Here is a 24,197-nt window from a genome sequence, read left to right as displayed (position 1 = left end):
ACTTTGACACTGTCCTTAACTCATAATGTAGGAATTAAAAAAGGACCTTAATAGTTTTGCGAACATAAATAGTCTTAGTCACACTAAATTAAGAAAAAGTCCTTAGGGATATCTTGGGAGTTAATAAAGTGACTTTCTCATATAAATAGGTTGAAAGGGTACTTCTTCACTTAAATTGTGATGTATGAAAAGTTATTATAAAGCAACCTTTGTGTCAAAGCCCAAAGTAGGAGCTACAACATTTATCTTGTTTAAAATTTCTTTGGTATTCCCCCTTTTTAGAGCACAGTTTAAACACCCATGTTCATCTAAGCCTTACTGGTTAAAAAATGCCATGGCAAGGCAAATGTATCAGTTAAAAAACAGATTAAAGTTCACCATTTGTAAAAATTCAAGTTTTATAATAGCTTGCTACAGCAGCGATAAATTAGTCACCTTATTATAAAACTAAACATTTTGTAAACAAGTTTAAATTTTATTTTCAAAAACCAAATTGCACTAATCAAGAATATGAATTTTGAGAATCTAAAAACTAGATTCAAAGTATTGTATTACTGAATGTCCCCTTTAAGGTAGTACTTAATCTAGTCTAAAACGCCAATGATAAAATTCTTAGTTTATCAAGATAAACATAGTAACACTGGATCAAAAAAAATTGTTACGGCATAAATTGTGGCTGGCTTCTATCCAGTCACGTTGGGAATGAAGTCATCTTTGTAAACAATCCTGCTGTTTAAACAGCTAACCTAGGAATTTCTTCCTTAATGCCAATTTTAAGTAGTTTTTTTTAAATTCAAAGAATGGCAGTGAAACTTCTGAATTGGCCAGGACAGTCATAGCACTACTTTTCTGAAAACTTTAGTAGTTCAGTTCTATGAAATTCTACCCAATACTCAGTCAATTCCAGCTTGTTTGCTTAGTTAACTTCTTCAGTGTTTTCCTGGTGGTTTCTCAGTGCTCTTCGGTGGTGTCATAATGCCTCCACTACACACTGGTGACAGCTGTCCCTCCTTTCTGAAGGTGTTTACGTAATTTACTTCATCCTATAGGTGTGAAGAAATCATGCGGAGATTAACAGGTAAGATAAAGCACTGACCAAGTTAACGTCGAACCAGATTTTTTGGGTATTAATTTGAGACTACTTAGGCCTCATGTAGTGGTCTCTGTCTTTGCAAGCATGACTAGTCACATTTTGAACTGCCTAAAACTTACCTGGACTACTGGCATTGATCTTGAGACACTCCACAAATCTTGCTGTGACGTTAGTGTGCCCATTAGAACTTTCTACCCCCAGTAGCTTAAATCACTGCCCTGAAGTATTTCTAGTATCCTTACTATCAGTTTCAGTGACTTACTAGATAAAAAACCAAAAAGCCCCACAAGAAACATACCAGCATAGCCAGATAATTTGTATGTGTCTGGATATTGTGTCTATCTTCCATAGAAATCTTCTTAAAAATTTTCAGCTTCACAGGACTAGTACTTTTTACTACACTGACAAAAGGCACCATCCAGTCTACACATTCAGAAATGTTGTCCCATTCCAAACCTAGACAGAGGAAAATTAGGAAAATGTGAAGGTTCTGTCAGAAACTGTCTTTCAACATAGTTTGAGAATGCTAATCTGCTTTAACTTATTGGAACTTGATTTTGGCCTTTTTTGTTGTTGTTGTTTTTGGTCTTTATTTTATTTTAATTTATTTATTAGAGTGCACGTGATAGCCCGGGGAAGAGCAGAGGGAGAGGAATAAGCAGACTCCATGCTGAGTGCAGAGCCCAACATGGGGCTTGATCCCCACCACCCAAGATCCTGACCTGAGCTGAAATCAAGAGTCAGACGCTTAACAGATTGAGCCACCCAGACGCCCTGATTTACATGACCGTTTTGAGGGAGAAAATTAGAGTGCCCCCCCCCTTTTTAAAGGATTTATTCATTTGAGAGAGAGCACATGAGCAAAGGGGAGGGGTAGAGGAACAGACTCCCTGCTGAGTGCAGAGCCGGAAACAGGACTTCATCCCAAGGATGTGAGATATTACCTGAGCCAAAACCGAGAGTTGGACGTTTAACCAACTGAGCCACCCAGGTGCCCCAAGACTTTAGAGCTTCTTAACCAATACCTTCTACATATGAAACAAATTATCAAAACCCAAAGAACTCTTAAAGCAGAGCTATATCCATGTTGACTAACTTCAAATGGATATAAATTCCATTTGACATTTTTTTGTTTATACTGAAGATTAGAAAATACTTCTAACCAAAAGGGAAGGTAGTGGCTAAACTAATTTTCTTCCATTTTAATAGGAAGCTAAAGTTGATAAAAGTACCTTTAAAAGTGAACATGTAAGAAGATAACAAAATACAGTGCTTTACCTGAGGCTTTCTTAACCACTTCAATAGAGGTAAAATGGCACAAGGCAGCGGCAGCCAATATTCTGTACTGGAACTCTAATGAATCGATGGCTAGAATACACAGATCTAAAAGCTAGCAAAGGAAAAAGCAAAAGTACACATAAGAGAAAGGATGAGTGATACATGTTGCTACTAAAGATCAGTCACCTACCATTTTAGAGTACTTATGTGGACCCATATGTTAAGAATTGCTAAAACTACAGGGATCCAAAGATAATTTCCTTGAGAGTGGTGGCTTGAGTTAGGAAGTGAATAGACAATGACTGTTAGGACGCGGTGTGATGTATAGTAGTAGGAAGGGCACCTCATCCAGAGTGGGGAAGACTTGTGCTGCTTAAATCTTAAAAGATAAGGTAGCTAGGAAAATAGGGAGGTGTAGAGTATTCTACGTATAGGGAACAGCATTTGCAAAGATAAATGAGAAGGTATTCCTTTCCCTTGGAACTCCTAGTTCAGAACAAAGGAATTCCTTCATTCCTTATTTATGGGGGGGGGGGGACGGACAGACGGACAGTAGCTGGAGAGGGACAGATAAGATCATAGATTAGCCTAGGTTAGATCATAAAGTGTCATTAAGAATTTTAGTTCTGATTACTGAAATTACTGGAGGATTTTAAATCAGGAAAGATACATTTTAAGAATGATCCTTTAGAAACATGTTCCCTTCTGTGTATCTGCTTCACTGTAGTCTAAACAGATTAAAAGGCAGATCTATAATCCAGGTATGAAGAGCTGCACAAAGAGCAGAATGGTGTAAAAGGGCTAGATTTCAGAGACCTAAGGTGATACCTGTCCAGTGAAATAAAATTATGTTTGCTCACATTGGTCCAGAAGATAGAAACATAAGAAGACTTAGAAATAAACAATGTAGACACAGTAATTACCAGCTTATCAAATGTTTGTTCTCTACAAAAAGGGTATAGCTACCTAAGATAATTTGGAATGCTGGGAATTGACAGGAAAAAAAACGTCTTCATTAGAAAGTTTTATAAAATGAGCCAATTCTAAGATTTTACTGGTAATTCAGTTTTAGTTTCATAATGTGTTGACTAGATTTAAAATACAACTGAATTTCAACCTAGGTTATTTAAAACCCATCCCAATATACCGTAGTTCCTTCAGTTTCATATGTAAGCTTTTCATATCCTACACAGAATTAGAACATAGATTTTCCTCACTTATATATGGCAGTTACAGTAGTCTTTAAGATACTTACAAGAAGCAGGCAGGAAAGAACATTTGTTATGCTGGCCTAGGAAAGCGTAATTTGAACCTAATTTTTAAAAAATAACTAAGGTAATCTTAATTCTAATGTACAAAATAGGTACCCTGTGTATTCAAATAAAAAAAATTATATGATTATCTTATTCTAAAGATTTTATTTATTTGAGAGAGAGACAGAATGAGAGACAGAGAGCATGAGAAGGGAGGAGGGTCAGAGGGAGAAGCAGACTCCCTGCCAAGCAGGGAGCCCGATGCGGGACTCGATCCCGGGACTCCAGGATCATGACCCGAGCCGAAGGCAGTCGCTTAACCAACTGAGCCACCCAGGCGCCCGATAATCATATAATTTCATACCGTACTAAAGACAACTGGCTAAATACCTTTTTCCATTTTATATATCAAAAAGGTATTTAACTCTATTTTAGACTCAAAGAATGAAAAGTATTCATGATACATTTGAACTCAAAATTTAAAAAGTCTTCTAAAATTATTAAGCAACATAAATATTGGGAACAGAATTTTATGCATCAGCAGTTTTCTCGTCAACTAAGCAGTGAATTTAATTATGCTTTTTGTTGTATAGCTTAAGACTATAAATGCACTAAACAGCTATAATAAACAACATTAGCATATAGTCAATGAAAATACCTGAGCTATTTGAATGAACTTTTCCTGAGAATACTGAGGTAGAAGAACTTTAGGAGCATCTTTAAGAGCATCAACTTGAAGGAAGAGATTTAGCCAGGAGATGACTGTTATAGGACAGAGTTCCCATTTTAAAGCCTGTTAATGGAATTAAAATACCTGTTAATAAATGTAGATATATATACACTGTTATACATAGCTACTTTACTAAATAGTCATTTAAAAGCTTTCTGCTTTAGGTTTATTTCTTCTAGGAATTTTTTTTTTTTTTTTTTTTTTTAAGATTATTTATTTGACAGAGACAGCGAGAGAAGGAACACAGCAGGGGGAGTGGGAGAGGGAGAAGCAGGCCTCCCGCCAAGCAGGGAGCCTGATGCGGGGCTCGATCCCAGGACCCTGGGATCGTGACCTGAGCCGAAGGCAGACGCTTAACGACTGAGCCACCCAGGCACCCCTCTTCCTAGGAATTTTATTCTGACCCTTATGTTTATTAAAAATATTTAGAGATACTTCACAATGTAAAGGTGCTTGTATTTCACAGTCTATTAATATAGGCCCCTTTATTATTCTCTAGTCTTTATTTAGAAAGCTCATTAAGCCTAGTATGCATTCCTTTTCTCATTTCTTGCAGCCCCTGGTCTTCCACATCTATTTGCTGAAACTGCCTTTGTAAAATTGTATTCAATGACCAAAGCTAATTCCATTCAGATCTTCCTCAAGAACTCATTCTATACTTTTTCTTCTCATCAAATTTAAAAGTTCAGAACAAAAAAGACAAATCCTGATTCATGATACCCTCTCCTCCATGAAGCCCTGGGACTTTACCATTTACAAGCAGTCTAAAATAGGTGAGAACAGTGTTCCAGAAAATTCCATCTCCTCTTTACATACCCCTTATGCTGTGCTTCAAGCCTGAATTTGAATGATTATTAGAATGAGATCTTTCTGGGCACTTGAAATTTAACAGAGTTATGAATATGAACGTTTATAGATTGTAATCTGTAATACATGTAGTTTAGATAAATCTATAAAAAGTCCTTGTTTTCTTGTGTGTCCTATATAAAAACTCATGGTGATGGGCGCCTGGGTGGCTCAGTTGGTTAAGCGACTGCCTTCGGCTCAGGTCATGATCCTGGAGTCCCTGGATCGAGTCCCGCATCGGGCTCCCTGCTTGGCAGGGAGTCTGCTTCTCCCTCTGACCCTCCCCCCTCTCATGTGCTCTCTCTCATTCTCTCTCAAATAAATAAATAAAATCTTTAAAAAAAAAAAAAAAACTCATGGTGTTCAAATAACATACTTTCTAGTAGCTAACATTCAGCCTTTACTCTAATTCAGAGCCTGATTAAACACCTTTATGCTTCTCTTATCCATGCTTCTGTTAATAGCCTTTTTTGCATATAGAAAGAAAAAAAAGGCAATGAAATAATTCTCATCTGTTGGAAGAAGGGGAGTATCAGAACTAAGATTTGAGAGTCATTGTTGGAATTCATTTATATATACACATGCTATGCTAATTATACTTTTCAAAGCGTCCTTAATCACTTTTTTTTTTTTAAGATTTTATTTATTTATTTGACAGAGAGAGGGAGAAGCAGGCTTCCCGCCGAGCAGGTAGCCCGATGCGGGGCTCGATCCCAGGACCCTGGGATCATGACCTGAGCCGAAGGCAGACACTTAATGAGTGAGCCACCCAGGTGCCCTCCTTAATCACTTTAAAATTAAGAAAGTAATATATTCTCAATATAGAAAACTTCAAAGACAGAAAAAGAAGAGTCTGCAGGTTAAATTCCCCTCCATCCATACCATTGGCAGTATTTTGATGCATTAACCTCTTTGAACTGGATCCTAATGCTTAATGAAACCTGTTTTGACTGTTTACATTGTGGTCATTCAGATTCAGTAGTAATCACTAAGTTACTAAATTGGAACTAGACATAATAAATTTATTACCTTTAATATAATAAGTTCCATTCTTAAAATATCCTCTTCACTGCAGGCACCATCAGTGACATAAGCAAATTCTTGGAGCTTAGGAGCATATATTTCCTTTAAAATGGATTAAAAAAAAAATTAAGCACAGTTGAGATTAAAACAAGTTATACAGAAACCACATACAATCTTCATTTTTAAGGACAGCTTCATGAAGTGATTATGTGTCTTATGTCTTAGTAACAGGATATTTTTCAAGGATACAGGAGTCCAAATTAGCCAACTGCCCTGAGACTCATTTTCATAGACTTGATCTTGAATTCCAGTTAATAAACAACTAGAATGGGGTGCCTGGGTGGGTCAGTTGGTTAAGCGGCTGCCTTCAGCTCAGGTCATGATCCTGGGGTCCTGGGATCAAGCCCCACGTCCGACTCCCTGCTCAGCAGAGAGCCTGCTTCTCTCTCTCCCTCTGCCTACTTGTACTATCTCTCTGTCAAATAAATAAAATCGTAATAAAAAAATAAACTAGAATATCTTAAAATACTTGTTAAAAAATAAAAAGCCAAACTTGTTTTAAAATTACTTAGTATATTGGCCAGACCAAAACAAGACACTATTTTATTTTACTTTTTTTTATTTTTTAAAGATTTTTATTTATTTATTTGAGAGAGAGAATGAGAGACAGAGAGCACGAGAGGGAAGAGGGTCAGAGGGAGAAGCAGACACCCCGCTGAGCAGGGAGCCTGACGTGGGACTCGATCCCGGGACTCCAGGATCATGACCTGAGCCGAAGGCAGTCGCTTAACCAACTGAGCCACCCAGGCGCCCCCAAGACACTATTTTAAAATAAGGTCTAGAAACTACTGAAAACAGTTCCTTTACTATAAAAAGTATGGTAAATCAAATACATTCGGCAGTTTGGCTGACAGGTCTGTCTTAACAGCCCAGAGAAGAGACAGAATGATCGGAGTAGAAGAGAGGCCTGCTACAGATGAGAACAGGCTAAAAATCAAGATTTCAGTCTAGAAAGATACCTGAAACACACAGTATGACTCCAGGTAAGGATAGACTGAATACAAAAATATTCACCAGGGTGCCTGGGTGGCTCAGACGGTTAAGCGTCTGCCTTCGGCTCAGGTCATGATCCCGGGGTCCTAGGATCGAACCCCACATCGGGCTCCCTGCTCAGCGGGGAGCCTGCTTCTCCTTCTCCCTCTGCTGCTCCCCCTGCTTGTACTCTCTCTCTAATAATAAAAAAAAAAAAATTTTTTTTTTTAAATATTCACCAAATTTGGCAGAATTGGGAGATAGCTCTTAATGCTCAAAAATGTATATTTAAATATACACTCAAATGAAGGCATGATTCACAGTCCCTCTCCTACCCTCAAAATGATTTCAGAAGAAAGTATGATATCCAAAATATACTGTTTAAGAAAAATAGATTGAAATTGTGTGAAAGAAAACCTCAGGCAAGAAAAGAGTTGCCTTCTATCCTGGCACCACCACCCAGATACAGAATATAGACCATTCAGTATATAGATATAGACCATTATTTTAACCCAGAATAGTATTTATTTCATTTGATTGGTTAGTTTTCAAAGACCATTCTGTTGAATCCAAGTGCCATACTTATGTATAGGGACCACACTGGTATATTTTGTCTGGCAGAATGAACCATATGATATTTCACCTAGATGTTTCCAGAACCTAAACCAGATGCTTATAATAGGCTCAGATACTAACAAAGGGAACTATATTTATCCATCCAAATCAATATTCAGAAAATGTTCCAGGGGGAAAAACCACCCACTCATCTTTCTTGTAGAGTTAATTTTAAAAGCTGTATTTGCTGGGATTATTAATGTGTTGATTTAAAAAAGTGAGGTAAATCGATCTATGGATAAACCTTGAGAACTTACCTCAAGTTTGGAAGCGATGAATAATGAGGTAATTCCAATGAGTTGAAGCATATTTTTATTTATATCCTTTTGTGTCAACATAAATCTATCAAAAAAGTCTTGCGCAAGGTAAAATGTTTCTCTATGAAGTGTGTATACTTCACATACCTAGAGAAGAATCCAAACATTTAAATATTCAGTGCATTTCTCCAGATTAGAAAGTTCTCTCCTAAAATACCAGTCTTTAGAATACTTTTAAGACCAACTTTGCTTTTTAGGATACCAAAGCTAAGATTGGGGGGGGGGGGGCAGATATTAACATGTACTAGGATATAGGATAAAAGAGTCTATTACCATCCTCATTTATGCTTTCTAGTTTTTATTTATTTTTAAAGCTTTTATTTATTTATATGTCAGAGAGCACACACAGGCAGAGGGAGCAGCAAGCTCCCTGCTGAGCAGAGAGCCCGACGTGGGACTCATCCCAGGAGCCTGGGATCATGACCTGAGCTGAAGGCAGATGCTTAACCGACTGAGCCACCCAGTCGTCCCTACTCTTTTTTTTCACATGGACTTAATTTATTCCCAGATACATTTATACTACGAGTGAGAACTTTTTTCCATTAATTCCCTAATTGTTTATTGCTGGTAAATGGTTAAGTTTTCATGCTTAGTTTATATTTTTAATTCTAATAGCTCCAAATGATTCTCTTCACTGTTCTAGGTGGACATTTAACTACAAAATGGTAATGTTCCTTTCAGGGTGCCTGGGTGGCTCAGTTGGTTAAGCGACTGCCTTTGGCTCAGGTCATGATCCTGGAGTCCCAGGATCGAGTCCCGCATCGGGCTCCCTGCTCGGCAGGGAGTCTGCTTCTCTGAACCTCCCTCCTCTCATGCTATCTATCTCATTCTCTCTCTCAAATAAATAAATAAATAAATAAATAAATAAATAAATAAATAAATAAATAAAACAAAACAAAAACCAAAATGGTAATGTTCCTTTCAATGTTTAACTTCATTTTTTTTTTCATGTTTTACTGCATTGGCTGAGAATTTTTATAGAAGAAAACTGAATGAACAACATTGGTGATGAGATAGTCTTGATCTCATCCCTTGTTTCTGACTGTAATGGGAATGTCCCTAAGTTTTACTATTAATAATAAACAGTATCTGTCATTCCATACTTATTACAGGGAAAGCTTTAAATTCTGAACTCTAGGAGGTAGCAACTTAATCCCCACTTTGAGGATGAGGAAAACAGAGATGGAAATACATGAGTTTCTAATAAACAATGTGTTAAGGAAATCTTAGTTTCCTACATATTTTGAAATGAATGGAAACTGAATTTCAAAAAATGTCTTTCACATCTATTGAGACTTTATGATATTTCTCCTTTAAACTGTTAAGGTAATGTTGAACCATCTTTGCATTCCTAGACTAAAAGAATATACTAGGAAAAACTAGAGTTTAACACTGCTGGATTTATTATATTCTATACAGTTTTGCATATAATCGTATTTAAGGGAAAATAGCAATAAATTTGATGGACAACTACTGGAGAAAAAGTCAGTGTAACATAAAAAGGAAAAAAATTCTACATAATTGTGTTTATTAGGTTGCTTCCATGATCACTAGGCACTCCAGAAGTTACCTTCTTGTACCCACATGATTGAAATATCTTCCCTTCTAGTCAGAATAAGAAATGATAACCTTACTCAAAAGGACAGTGTTTTATAGTCTTAAAAACTTTTCTGATAGCTTCTGAGATCTACTCTGCCATGTATTATTCCACCAAAAAGCCTATAGTGTTTCTCCCTTAGAGAACATCATCCCTATCAAACACAGGGAAACTACAGAGCAAATATCCAAGGGCTGGAGGAAAATCAGTCTCATTTACACAAGTAATCATTATCCCAATAATTTTAGAGACTCTTGGAATTATTATCCGGAAAAAAGGAATGGGCCTAAACAAGAGAACATTCTGGCATAGATCTTTAGAGACTTGGAGATCACGGTTACTACCTTAGATTAACGGTACAGTGTATTTCGAAAAGGAATAAAGGTATGTAATAAAGGGAAACTACATGAAGCCTAGGGGGCTTAGCACCTCTGGATATTCAAAGCCTCCTTATCATTTAGGACCTAGAATTTTTTTCTCAGGATTCTAAATCATAATTTGATTTTGATGATGCAGAAAAGGACTTCTGAGGGCCCTGAAGCCTAGTCCTGGTTCTTCACTTGGCATAGCAGAATTCAAAACCTTGTCAATTATATATACTGTTCATCTTGATCATTCTCAGTACCCAGTGCCTGGTACACAGCAATACCCACAGATACCGGAATTCTGAATTAGGTTTGGATTGTATGGGATGCAGTGGCTGTGTTATTTTATTCTCACAAAGCAGACATTTTCCATTTTGGTACCATCAACTGCAGTATGTACCCCCAAAAAGATGGCTGCTGGAAATGAATAATATACCAAGGGCACATGGAAAGCACATGTACATCTAAATACTCTTCCATTATACAGAGACAAAGGAAATTTGTATTGATGAAACATACCTCTAAAAGCCAGTCTAAAAGTATTGACCTCATCTGTGGTTCCAAGTCAGAATGCAGAACTTCAAAATGTTTGTCATGAACATATCTGGTCTCTTTTTTTAGCATGTTTAGCCAAACATCCTTTGAACATCCCCAACTATAGAAAGGAGGAGAAAAGAATATGTGACCTACATAATATTCAAGCTGTTTTACAAAGAATAAACTTCAGGCATTGAAATACAATTAGAACTTGGAAGGAGAAGCTCTTTAAGTTAGGAAAAAATTGCTACTTTAACTTTTAGAAACCATCTCTTTAGCATAAAAAAGCAGAAGCCTGAAAATGTACAGCAAGAACTTAGATTATGGCTTTCAGGAGTGCTTTCCCCATTTATAAAAGCCTCCCATTTAAGAGAACAATATTTTCTCAGGAGCAACACTGAGAATTTAAATATTTAAGCATATAATCCCAGTACAGACAAGTTCCAGTCATCTCCAGATAGATCAATAATAGACTCACCTAAAGTGGTGGTAGCTGGGACAGAGTATAGTGAAGGGGAGGGATGGTGAGTTTAAGTGTCTGCCCATTAATGTGTGTATTAGAGCCAAATATACTATACTACATGTTTTGTATAAGCTGTACCTCTTAGTCATATTAACTAGAAAAAAGAATTGAGTATAGATCTTCCTAAGCTTGGTAAGAAATAGGGTTGATCTATCAAATGAAAATGTCGTACATGTTACAGTGCTTCCGTCTTAATTTAGAAAAATTATTTAAACCTCATTTAAAAAGCCTCTAATGAGGCTTACAGTATTCAGCAAGTAAATGAAAATTACTTCATAAAAAATCTATTTTAAATACCCATATATCCTTTGCAAACATCACCATTCTCAATACATGCATAAATATTAGTAAAGCAATTTTTGGATGTTTTTCTACATTATAATGAAGGTAAAATAGGACTCAAAATAGTGTAATAAGTTAGTACAATTTAAATCTTTGATACCAAATTACAAAAAATTTTCTTACCTTAAATCAGGCAAAGGTGAAGGATTAATAAAAAGATTTTTAAATCTGTAATTTGTAAATCTGGAGAAGTCACTTGTTCCTATTTCTTTGTGGGGTGTTTCAATGATAATACAAGGACTGATCCCCCCAGATAATACAGGTGGCCAACAATTCTGTTATTTAAAACAAAAATTTGTGCAAAAGAAAATCAGCTTTTGTCTTGGATCTTTCATAAATGGAAGCTAGTATCTTTAAACAGTCTATAGTTTTCCCCAAACACCATCGTTAACCACTGCCGACAATCCAGTTGACATTCATATTTTAGAAATAAGACATATAGTTCATAGCGATCTTTAAATATAACAGGTGGGATGTTTTAGAGAACAAAATACAATTCTGGAAATACATTAGGTATTGGGGGAAGGGAGTGATAACAAAATGCATCTGTAGTCAAACAGTAATCACTTTCAAGATTATAAAACTGAAATTCTCCCTGTTTACAATAGTGTCAAGGGCACCTTGTTTTATAAAAAGCTCCCCCCCACCCCAGTGAAGCCTGCTTCCATACTTCAGAATACTATAAGGCAAAACCTTAAAAATGGAATCAACTGAAGTCAGTTACTTAAATATTTTTTAAAGGACCCTTTCCCCAACCAATGTTTCAAAGAGAACCATTGTCTCTAGTATTCTCTGTACCACACACAGGGAGAATAGGTAGCAAAGGGCTGGGTGCCAGTCTGTCAGTGACTTCACATCCTATTTATGCCCCAAGGAACAGCTATTAGGACCCTCCACTATAGTCAGAGAGGGAACAAAGAGCAGTACATCGGACAGATTAGGCGGGCCCTGGTGCACCAGGCGACTCCAAGAGGGAGGGATTTACAAAGAGGAACCAGCTGCCTCAAATTCTGCAGCTGTAGTAGGATTCGGGCACATAAAAACCACCCAACGATATGCACCTTCCTGCTGACCTCTAGGGGCATTCAAAGTAAAAGTGTCAGAGGTATCTTTCTATTGCATAGTAATAACACAATTCTATTATTTGTCCTGCATTCGTTTCCCCAAAGCCCACCCAGCCCAGTTCTGCATTACCCTAATCTCATACTGATGTTTCTTGGTGACCTCCTCTTTCCTTTTTTTGACATCCTAGAAAATAAAAAAGACCATTGTTAAACTGAAGTCCCAGCAAAGAATTTCTTCTGTCTCCTCTCTCTCTTCCCTTAACTCACCTGAGCTGTTTTTCTCTTCTTGGCCTGAATTATCTGGGTTTCTTGGGGGGAATCCGTCTGGCTGGGCTGGGGCTGTTGCTTAGCTTGTAAACGACTACTACGGTGAATTTTTTTAAAGAAAGTTTAGTAAGTCATGAGTTTTAAGCACAGTAGCTAACTTTTAAACGTATCTACAAGACAAATAATGTTACCTGCGTCTTGACATTCTCTTCTTCCAGGTGTGTGAAATCTCTGGAGGGGAGAGAGGAAAAACGAGAGTCAAATATATTGTCACCCCAATTCTCCCAAGTGCTAATCAGACGCTCTTGCAGGCGTTACGGCTCAGTCCCTCAGGAGATGGCCTGGGCCATTTACCATGCTGTCTTATGCACAATGGTTGTCTCACGGTATTAATTTTGGACCCATGCCTGCGTCTCCTCAACTGAATGTACAGCCGGGACGCGAGGGTCTTCAAGAATTTACAAAGCACCCCCAGCAACGAGGCAGCTCTCCCCCAAATGGGTCTTTTCTGCACCCTCCATCCTCTCTCCCGGAACCCCGAGGGGGGCTTGGGCAGCGCCCCCACGGCCCCCCTTCCATCCTGGACGAGCCGCGGTGAGAGAGGGGGTTGTGGAGGCGAAACGCCGTGGAGAAGCCGGTTCCGCGCCAATTTGGAGAGCGGCGGTGGCGGGGAAGCAGGGGGCGGAGGGAACGGAGACTTGTGTCACGTCCTTCAGTCTCCTTTCCCTCCTTCCCAGCCCCCCGGCCCTGCCTGTCGCTTGAAGGGGCACCAGGACCCCGACTCCAGATGGGGGGTGGGAGTGAAAGGAAAGGGAGTTAAAGAAAGGGGGAACTGGGTTGATCAGGGAGCTCTTCTCCCCGTGAAGAGAACCCAGACCCCTATCCTCTCTCCCGCGGGAGAGCTCCCCTAACGAGGGTGGGAGAGAAAACCCCTAGAATGAGGGCATTTTCCGTGGCCTCCCCCTTCGGGGCAGCCCTCCACCCGCGCCGCTTCCCCGGCCCCCTGCCAAAGATCCTGACAGGGACGCAAAGCGGGGAGCCATCCCCCCCAGCCGCCTGTTTCTCAGCCTTCCCATTTTTCCTCTCTTAGGCTCCCGCCCGCGGGAAGAATCGGCCCCGGGGGCTTTCTTTCCTCCCGCACTCCGCCCTACGCCCAGCACCTCCTCACCGCTAGACCCGCTACCGCTCCGCTCTCAGCTGGCGCCGGCGCCAACCCAATATATAGGCCGGGCCAGGCCCGCCCCGCACGCATGCGCCGCAGACTGACACCTCCAGACTGCGCGCTCCCCTCTCCCGCGCGCCCGCCCGGCAGGCCCGCGCGCCGCGCCCTGCTCAGTCCGCGCCCGCCCACCCCGAGGGCCCGGGGTCCGCTCGTCCAGGCCCTCAGTCCGCGTTCACCTGTTCTCCACTTCACCTGCCTGCGCGGCCCGGAGGCGGGAGGGAGTCTCTCAGAGGCTCCTCCTCCGAGGTCTGGCTCCCCGCCGCTCTGCTTCCGCATCTCCCCCCAGTGCTTTCCAGTTCCCTCCCGCCCTCAACTCCCGGATCCCGTCCGTGTCAGACCGCGCCCCAGTCCCGGCCTACGGCCAGGTGGAGGCGGCACGGGCGAGCATAGAGTAGTCGGGAACTGGCCATCCTGCGGCGCACCGTGGCTGTCCCGCTAAGGCCTCAAGGAACCCGGTTCCTTCGGAAAAGACGCCGGGACCAGCAGGGCCCGCCCCCGCGGGAGGAGCGCCGCTTTGGCTGGCGAGCTGGCCAATGGGAGGCGAGGACGGCAGCACAACGTGGAGCTGCTGCAGAATGTAAACAGAGCCCGGCGCGCCGCGGGCCACGTGTGTCCCCGCGCGCCACCCGTCGGGTCTGCGACCACCGGGGCCGGCCGTGGCACCTCAGGGCAGCCATTCTCTGGGATGCCTGTCTTGCACTTTGCTCCAGCCCGCTGACGGAGGTTCGTGTCAACCTTCTTTTCCCGCTCCCCGCTCCGCCGACCGGGTTACCTCCCACGGGGGGGGGGGGGGGTCTCTCCGCACCCCGCCGCCTTTCCCCTGCCCGGGGGCTTCCCACTCCGAAGTCCCCGCGCGCAGAAAACGCTCGCGCCAGGCCGCACCCTCCCTTCCTGTCCTCCGGACGGGCAGTTCCGGGGCCCCCCAGGAGTAAAACGTCTCTCAAGAGCGGGGCGGGGGGCAGCATTCGGCCTTCCCCTGAGAGCGGCGGCCCTCCCGGGTCGGGCCGGGAGAACTGCCCCCACCACGTGCAGGGCCCGGGCCGGCCGACCGGCCGCGCCCCGCCCCGCTGCCGCCAGCGCGCCCTGCGGAGCCCGCGCGAGTTGCCCGCGCAGGAGGGAGCCGCCCGCCTCCGAGCTATAATAGCAGGAGGCGGGCCCGACGCGTTTCCTTCTCTTTCCGCCCGCTAGCTAAACATAGGGGTACCCTCGCTACCTCTATTACCGCCCCTCTCCAGCGCGCCCCAGACTGGACATCTCCAAGTAGGACAGGCTGTTGCTACTCCGCTAACAGGTTTTGCGGCGGGAGCGGTGGGGCTGAGACGCCTACGGGAACAAAGACCCCCGCGGTGCAGCAGCCGAGAGCAGGCTCCCGGGAACTCGCGGCAGCTCGGGCCGGCCGCGGGCTGGCCGGCTTCGGCGCTCTGCCCCGGCCCGGCGCGAGCCGCCGGGGTAGGGCCGGGGAGACGAAGGCGCTCGAGCTGGCGCGGCGGCGCGGCCCGGGCGGGAGCCTTTCCCGAGATGCACCAGGCGGCGGCGGCGGCGGCGGCGGCCGGGACCGACCCGGGACCCCGCCCCGCGCCTTTTGTGCCTCACGCTTCGTGCGGCCCTAGGAGCCTAGAAATAACCACTGCTCTTCGGGGTTGGGACTCTCAAGGCCAGCTCTTTTTCACTTTCCCTCTTTGGATTCTGACTCTGACGACAGGCTCGTGACGCCGGCAAAGTAATTGTCTTCCCCCGGTATTAACGCAGGAGGAAATAGTAAGAGCCTTGCCTCCGGCGACGTAGAATCAGGAGAGGCCCTGAATCTTCAGTCCCAAGAAGCTCGATACCATTATAATGCTTATGCTGGCGCTCTCGTTCCGGGAGGAGTTGCCTCCGTTTGCAGTCACCTCAAAACACGTGCGGGTAAAGCTTAGAGATCTAACAGCATGATGGTAAGAAAAGGGAGGTCTTCCAACAAGCGTATGTTCCCTTGACGTACGCAAAACTGGTGGCCCAAATGAGCGACTGTGATTATGAAAATATATTGAAAACTAGGTATGTCGATGAACATCTGTAGGATTAATCTTGGAGTATGTATGTATTGTATGCCCACCACTGGGCTAATTAATAAATTACTTGTAAACAAGACATGTAATTAGAAATGTTCTTTGGTCAGTGCCCTTGACTATGAAGTGAATACAGTGCAATCATAGTAAGGGAGAACTCGGAAGCGATCTCAAGACTGCTTTGTCTGGAACCAACAGGGTGAATTCTCCATATTACGGTAGCTGGCCAGTGGTTAAGTGGGACTGAAAAGGACATGGGTTTACTCTCAGATGGACCCAGGTTCCAATCCTGCTCTGCTGCAAGCTACTGAATTCCTCTGAGCATGGGTTTTCTTCAGAAAACGTAGAAGACACTCATTTCAAGGCTCTTTCTAAAGATTACATTTGATAATGTATATAGAGACCCTCTCTTATGTATGTACCTGTCACAGAGCAGATGCTCTTTGCTCCTCTGTCCACCCCCTTACTAGTTTACACCCATAGAAATTGAGTTGTTTGAAAGATCTGCAATAAAACAGAAAGCTGAATTACGAAATTGCTGTTTCTCAGAATTTTGTTCATGTAATCTTTTGGATACTTACTTTAGACATTTTTTTTTAAGTTTTAAAAAATTTTTAAATTTAATCTCTGCACCCAACATGGGGCTTGAACTCATGACCCCTCCCCCCCAAGATCAAGAGTCACAGGCTCTTACCGCTGAGCCAGCCAGGTGCCCCTAGACATCAACTTTCAATATGTTATCTTTGTTTCATATTTTAGCCTCCTCATTTCCCACTGATACCAGTTTTAAAATTCACTTATTTTGTGTGATCTCAGGGTTGTGAGATCCAGACCGGAGTTGTGCTCTGTGCTCAGCATGGAGTTGGCTTGAGATTCTTTCTCTTTCTCCCCGTCTCGGTCGTGCTCTCTCTCTCTCAAATAAATGAATCTTTGAAAAATTCACTTACTTTGAAATATATATTCTTTCATGCTTGTAGTAATTTTAGAAATTTTGGCATTTTCTAAAGTATATTTTCCCCCAGTGTTCATGCAAAGTTAAACACCATGTTAAAGTATTGGCCTCTACAGTGCTTTTATTTTCAGGGAAAAAAAAGGCAGGGAGAAAAGATTTTTAGAGGAACAGGTTTAAAAAAAGTCAGGCCCAGCCCACTTCTTTCTTACTTTTGTACCTTTTCCTCTCTATGCCTCCTCTGCGAAAACTTCCTAACCCCTTTCTCTGTGCTCTTCAGTTCTGCACACCTCACAGTACAATAATTACCTATTAAAATGTCTTTTATCTCCAACTAGGCCTTGGATCTTGTTTTGTTCATCTTTTTATAATCGGTACCCAGCAGTTCAGAGGCCTACAAAGTAGGATCTTGGTAAATACTGAATTGAATTATGCATAGGATATCCCATTATAGAACTTTAATTCTAAGACTAGGGATGGTAGAATTAGTCACCAATTAATAAGTTTTTTAAAAATTAATTCTATTTTTTTAAAGATTTTATTTATTTGACAGAGAAACAGCGAGAGAGGGAACACAAGCAGGGGGAGCAGGAGAGGGAGAAGCAGGCTTCCCACTGAGCAGGGAGCCCAATGCGGGGCTCAATCCCAGGGTCCTGGAATCATGACCTGAGCTGAAGGCAGATGCTTAACGACTGAGCCACCAGGCACCCCAAATTAATTCTATTTTTTAGAAGTTTTTAGATTTAGAGAAAAATTGAGAGGGTAGAACAAAGCTCTATATATTCCTTCACCCTCCCTGACCACCTCACACAGTTTTTCCTATTATTGACACATTAGTCTGTCACATTTATTACCATATGAATCAATGTCAATGCATTATTAACTAAAGCCCATGCTTTATTCAGATTTCATCAGTTTTACCCTAATGTCTTCTTATTGCTGCTGGATCCAAATCCATCGCATTTAGAACTCATGTCTCGAGGTTCCTCTTGGCTGTGACAGTTTCTCAGATTTTCCTTATTTTTTTATGTCCTTGACAGTTTTGAGGAGTGCTGGCCAAGTATTTTGTAGGATGCCTTTCTTTCTTTTTTCTTTCTTTTTTTTATTTTTAAATTTTGTTTGAGAGAGAAGTGGGGGGGGAGGGCAGAGGGAGCCCAATGTGGGGCTCAAACCCAGGACCATGACTTGAGCTGAAGGCAGCCACTGAAATCACTGAGCCACCCAGGTGCCCCTGTAGTATGCCTTTCTAGTGGGATTTGTCTTATGTTTTTCTAATGGTTAAACTGAGGTTATAGGTTTGGAGGAAGAATATCACAGAGGCAAAGTGCCATTTTTATCATATCAAGAGTACATACTATCATCATGGTTTATGACTGTTGATGTTGACCTTGATCACATAGTAGTGTTTGTCAGGCTTTGACATTGTAAGAGTCACTTCCTCCATCCCCACCCTCAAATACTCTACTGCTTGGAAAGAAGTCACTGTATGCAGCCCACAGGGAAGGAGTGGGGAGCCATGCCCCTGCCTTTAAGACACAATATCTATGTCATTTATTTGGAATTCTGCTAGATTTGTCTCTCTCCCATTTATTAACTCATTCAGTGATTTATTTATATCAGTATGCACTCATGGATATTTATACTTTCTTGTTTTGGTTGTGTATTTTGAAGTATAATTCAGTAGTACTTTATCTTGTTGCTCAAATTGTTCTAGCCTTGGCCAGGGTATTTTTAATACTTTTTTTTTGTCATAGAGCTGATTTGAAGTTAAGCAAAAATGAATATGGCTAAATGACAACCAGTACATCTCATATGAAGAGAGGAATAAAACATTTTTTACCATTTACCATTAAACTTGTTTATTATCCATCGTAGCCAAAACTCATCAACAGAAAAAAAATCCTTTCACATTTTAATACTGAATTGCCCATTAGACTATTCCTTTTATTGTCTCATCAAGGACATTTTCCAGTAAACCTATTTTTTTTCTTTTTTTTGTAGTGGCGAGTGCTGGTAGGATGACTGCTGGCGTAGCTGGGCACCACTGTCTTGATTTTAGCCAGCAGTTTCACCACCGCTGCCTTCTGCATCAGCATAGCAAACGTTGACACCGTGAAAACAGTTTTGACCTCGTGGTCTCCCTGAAAGGGCCTTTGGGACCCCAAAGATTCCCAGACCACACACTGAGAACTGCAGGTGTCGTCTTAGTTATGCCTTTCTTCTTTTTTCTGAGCCTCGTAATTATAACTAGTACTTCCCGAGCAGGGTGAGGTGCTAAGCTCTACTCTAAGCTTTTCCATCGTATTAACTCCTTGCCGTCCTCCACCAACACTATGAGGCAGGTGCTATTATTGTCATCCCCGCTTCACAGGTGAGACACAGATGTAGTTTGCCCAGGACCCACGGGGGAGTCTGACTCCAGCACTCCTGTGCTGTGCTGTTTCCAGTTACCACCGGGTCATTTCCAAATCAATCCTCTTTTTTCCTCCGCCTTAGTTCAGTAGGACTCCCAATCTCTCCTCGGTACAGTGAGCTCCCAGCTGGTTCTCTTGACACGTGTTGCCCTTTCTGATCGGCTTTCCAATGTATTGCCAAAGCTCTCTTTCTTTTGCTTTTTAAGGTTTTATTTATTAGAGAGAGAGAGCTAGAGAGCATCAGCTGGGGGAGAGGCAGATGGAGAGGGAGAAGCAGACTCCCCGCTGAGCGGGGAGCCCCACTCAGGGCTTGATCCCAGGACCCTGGGATCACAACCTGAGCCGAAGGCAGACGCTTAACCCACCCAGCCACCCAGGCACCCCCAAAGCTCTTTCTCAAGCGCAGAATTGCCCACACCACCGCCGCCGCCCTGCTATCGATTGCCTTGGGGTAAAGGCCAGAGCCCGTAACACACAAAGCCTCTTGCACCTGGGAAGTCCAACTGCAGGGCTGTTCTACACACCCCCTGCCCTTCTCAACTGGACCTTTGTACTTACACTTCTCATTCCTCCCTCTGCTGCCTTCCCTCAACTAATTCCCACGGCTCCATTACCACTCAAACACCACCTCCTCCAGAAAGCTGTCCTGCTCTGAGGCGGGGCTCTTTACACTCCTTTCTTCCCACTTCCTCCTTTCCCCCATGCAGGAGCTCCTTGGGGGCAGGAACTGACACCCACGTGCCTGGCCAACCGTAGTCCCCTTTGTGGAATGAATGGAGGGGGCAGCGGAAGTGTGCCCATCTGGCCAGCCCTCCTAAACCAGACTCCAGGGACCACTCCCTTTGCAGGGGGCATGTTGGAGGACTCAGCAGGGTCATGGCTGAGTGCTGCCCTCTAGAGGCAAGCTGTTTCTGGCATCTGGGATTCCAGAAGCGCCGAGGAGTCTAGGCGGAGAGAGCCTGGCTCTGTGGGAGCTGCCTTCAGCCACCCTGGGGGCTGGGGTGGGGGGTGCACTTGAGAAGAAAGGCATCTTAACGTGTGGGAGCTAGAGCCCCTTAGAAATGGCCGGTCCAGCTCCTGAAGGGTTTGTGGTAACTCCACAAGGAGAAAGAACAGGGATAAACAGGGCAGTGTTGGAAATCCAGAAGCTCCAGGTAGAGGCTGAGGTTGGCAGGTAGATGCAGGGTGGATCAGCCTGCTCTGGGCTAGGCACTGTTCTTGTTAACAGCAGGGGATATGACAGTTAACAAGAAATGGCCCCTATCTGCAAGAGCTTACTATATATCTATTGGGGTAGGGGGACAGGATCAACGTGTAACAAATAACTATCATTAAGCAGTAGAGAAAAGAAAAAAGTAATATGATAGAGGGGACTATTAAGCTGTAGGGGGTGGGGAGTGAATTGGGAAGGACTCACAGAGGTGGTGACATTTTGTCTATTTCATTCATTAATTCAACAAACACTAGGACACAGTAGTGAAGCAAACGAAAATTCCTGCTGCCTTGGAGCTTAATTCTAGTTAAGGGGTGTAGAAAACAAACATACGTCAGATAGTAATAAGAAGAAAAATAAAAGCAGCATAATGTGCTGGGAGGTGCTGTATTAGATGATCAGGGAATACTAATTGGTGTGACATTTGATCCGAGAACTGTGAAGTGAGAGAACAAGCCATGCAGATAAGGAGGAAGAACATTCCAGGCAGGGGAACAGGGAGTCCAGAGGAGCTTGGCTTATTTAATGGACAACAAGGAGGTCAGTATGGCTGGAATGTAGTGAGGGAGGGAGGGAGAAGAGGCAGCAGGAAGGAGCATTTAAAAATGGCCCGTGGGACTGCTGGGTGGGAAATAGACTCCGAGGGGAGATCAGTCAGTAGACTAGAGTGATCCAGGTGAGAGATGATGGCGACTTGGAACAGGCTCGGGGTGGTAGGGTTGATGAAAGCTGGTTGCATCCAGAATGGATGTTGAAGGTAGAGCTGAAAGGATGTGCTGATGGATTCAATATATGCGACAGGGCCAACTCAAAAGTGAACAACTAGCTGAATGGCTATCATTTATTGGAATTGGGAAGATGAAGGGAGGAGTGGCTTTAGGGCAGAATGAAATCAAGAGTGGGTTTTGGACAGATTAAATGTTAAAATCTTCCCCTACATTTTATTACGAAAATTTTAAAGATTTATTTACTTATTTTAGAGAGAGAGCATGGGGCGGGGTGAGGGAGAGAGAATCTTAAGCAGATTCTGCACTGAGTGCAGGGCCTGACATGACACAGGGCTCCATCTCACGACCCTGAGGTCATGACCTAAGCCGAAACCAAGAGTCAGATGCCCAACTGACTGTACCACCCAGGCGCCCCTTTTAGGAAAATTTTAAATGCCTATTAAAGTTGAAAGAATTTGTAATGAATACCCATATATCTAGCACCTAAATTCCACCAACATTTTGCTATTCCTACTTTATCATAGTTCTCTCCATCTATCCATCCCTCTATCCACTATTTCATCTTATTTTTGGGTGCATTTCCAACAAAACTGAAGATACCAGTATATTTCCCCCTGAATACTTCAGCATTCCTAGCATTAAGAGTTCAATATTTGTGGGGCGCCTGGGTGGCTCAGTCGTTAAGCGTCTGCCTTCGGCTCAGGTCATGATCCCAGGGTCCTGGAATCGAGCCCCGCATCGGGCTCCCTGCTCCGCGGGAAGCCTGCTTCTCCCTCTCTCACTCCCCCTGCTTGTGTTCCCTCTCTCGCTGTGTATCTCTCTGTCAAATAAATAAATAAAATCTTTAAAAAAAAAAAAAAGAGTTCAATATTTGTTGTGGTTTTTTTTTTGAGGTAAAACTTACTTAAAATGAAAAGTACAAATGCTACATATACATTCTTAATGGACACACTTTTGTAACCCGAACTCCTGTCAAGTTATAAAACATTACCACCACCCCCAGAAAGTTCCCTTTCCCTGGCAATCCCCCCTTCCACCTTCCACCATCAGGGAGCCACTGTTTCGAGTTTTTTCCACCACAGACTGGTTTTACTGGTTCGCTGCTAGAACTTCATATTATATACAAACTGCATTATACGTGTGCATATCCACACACACATACGGCATCCCAGCGGCCTCTTTCACTTAACGCGTTTTTGACTCTCATCCGTGCTGCTGCGTATACTGGGACTTTGTTCACTGCTTAGTATTCCATTGGGTCTAGAGACCAGTGTATTTTTTAGTATTTGGCTATTTTACGTAGAGGTGCTGTGCACATTCATGTATTTGAACATTCCTGCTGTGAACACTTGTGGACAAACATATTCACTCCTTTTAGGTAGTTACCTAAGAGTAGAATGTCTGAATCACAGAGTAGGTATGTGTTTCAGTTTTATTGAAAAAACAAAAAACAAAAACAAAAAAACCACCACCAATTTGTTGTGATGAGCACCAGGTGTTGTGTGTAAGTGTTGAATCCCTAAATTCTACACCTGAAACCAATATTACACTGTATGTTAACTAATTGGAATTTGAATAAAAACTTGAAAAAAAAAACCTGGGTCCATCAACAAAAGAATGGGTAAACACATTGTGGTTCTAGTCACATTATGGAGCGCTGTGCTGTAGTTCAAATGAAGTAGAGCACGAGTATCAACATGGACTCTTTTCAAAAATACAATGGGAAAAAAGCAAATTTTAGATAGAAACATTCAGTATGATACCATTTATATGAAGTTGGAAAGCATGTGAAACAGGTATTACATATAGCTATTGATACATACTTAGTAATAGCATAAAGGAATGTTTTGCAAAAATGATGATGATTTCAGGGTAGTGGTATCTCGGGATGGGGGCAGGAAGACGAATGGGATCAGAGGGGTTTGTAATAGGTTTCACCTGTATCGTTAAAGTTGTATTTCCTTAAAATCTTCTGAAGCAAACACGGTAAAAATGTTAAGATTTTATAAAGCTGAGTGATGTATACACGTTCATTTTACTCATCTTTATGCTTTCTGGTTCTCTGATTTCTGACTTGTTTCTAAGGAGCTTCTCCTGAAGTGTTTATCTCATTTACTCCTTCTCCCCTGGCTTCTACTTCTGTAGGTAGTTGAGACTGAGCAGAGCCAGGGTTCAGGGGACAGAGCTGCTCACCCCTCTCCTGAGCTCCCTCTGGGGGGAGGGGAGGGCACAAGTGCGGGAGAAGCTCCCTGGGAGGCCCCTGGGGGGGCACGGGGGGTGTCCTGGCGGGTAGAGCCCCTCGGACCTGGGAGGCTACTACACCTGCAGATGACTTCCAGCCCTTCCTTCCCACCTGCTTCCTAAATTTAGGTCTGTGATCTGGGCCAAGCTCTCCATCCAATCCCAGGTCCAAACCCTACCTAAAATTGAGCAATATATTAAAATATTTGTTTTGTTCCATTGTTCAGGGTTTTTTCTTCAGGGACTCTTAACTTTACATTAGTGCAATTTCCTTTGCCTGCCTGTCTTCCCGATCATGGCTTCTGTAATGATTTTTATTTATTTCTACTTTATCTTCTTCACTTTTCTTCTGTTTTCCACAGCGTCCTCTAGAGTGGTGCCTCTTCTCGCTTGTGTTTCTTGTAATTTGGTTTCTGAAACACGGTTGTGTTTTTCTTACCCTTCTTTTCTAACTCTCCCAGTTCCTGTTTCAGGTCTTCCTGTTGTCTGTGACCTTCTGC

At 42.7% G+C, this 24,197-nt stretch overlaps 1 protein-coding gene across 8 annotated transcripts; it reads right to left on the bottom strand.

Annotated features, from left to right (window-relative positions):
- Window positions 1-902: 902 nt before the first annotated feature.
- CCNE2 (cyclin E2) lies at window positions 903-15,595 on the bottom strand. Of its 8 annotated transcripts, none has more exons than XM_064588106.1 (12): window positions 15,318-15,595; window positions 13,074-13,113; window positions 12,883-12,979; window positions 12,746-12,799; window positions 11,675-11,826; window positions 10,669-10,804; window positions 8,128-8,274; window positions 6,230-6,325; window positions 4,283-4,417; window positions 2,372-2,483; window positions 1,392-1,549; window positions 903-1,043 (listed from the first exon to the last, which is right to left on the bottom strand). In XM_064588106.1, the coding sequence occupies exons 2-12, from the start codon at window positions 13,085-13,087 to the stop codon at window positions 930-932; spliced, it is 1,215 nt and encodes a 404-aa protein (XP_064444176.1). In that variant the 5' UTR covers window positions 13,088-13,113; window positions 15,318-15,595; the 3' UTR covers window positions 903-929. The 8 variants fall into 8 exon arrangements, with proteins under 8 accessions (XP_064444176.1, XP_064444179.1, XP_064444173.1 ...); XM_064588109.1 differs by having other exon boundaries at window positions 12,883-12,976; XM_064588103.1 differs by lacking the exon at window positions 15,318-15,595 and adding an exon at window positions 14,281-14,520.
- Between the last annotated feature and the right edge of the window lie 8,602 nt (window positions 15,596-24,197).

The sequence above is a fragment of the Mirounga angustirostris genome, unplaced genomic scaffold (genome assembly GCF_029215605.1).
Source record: "Mirounga angustirostris isolate CCGP_5_RB_7025 unplaced genomic scaffold, mMirAng1.0.hap1 SCAF_4, whole genome shotgun sequence".
NCBI lineage: Eukaryota > Metazoa > Chordata > Mammalia > Carnivora > Phocidae > Mirounga > Mirounga angustirostris.
Note: the sequence above shows the minus strand (reverse complement) of the source record. Positions and strands in the feature narration are given on the sequence as shown.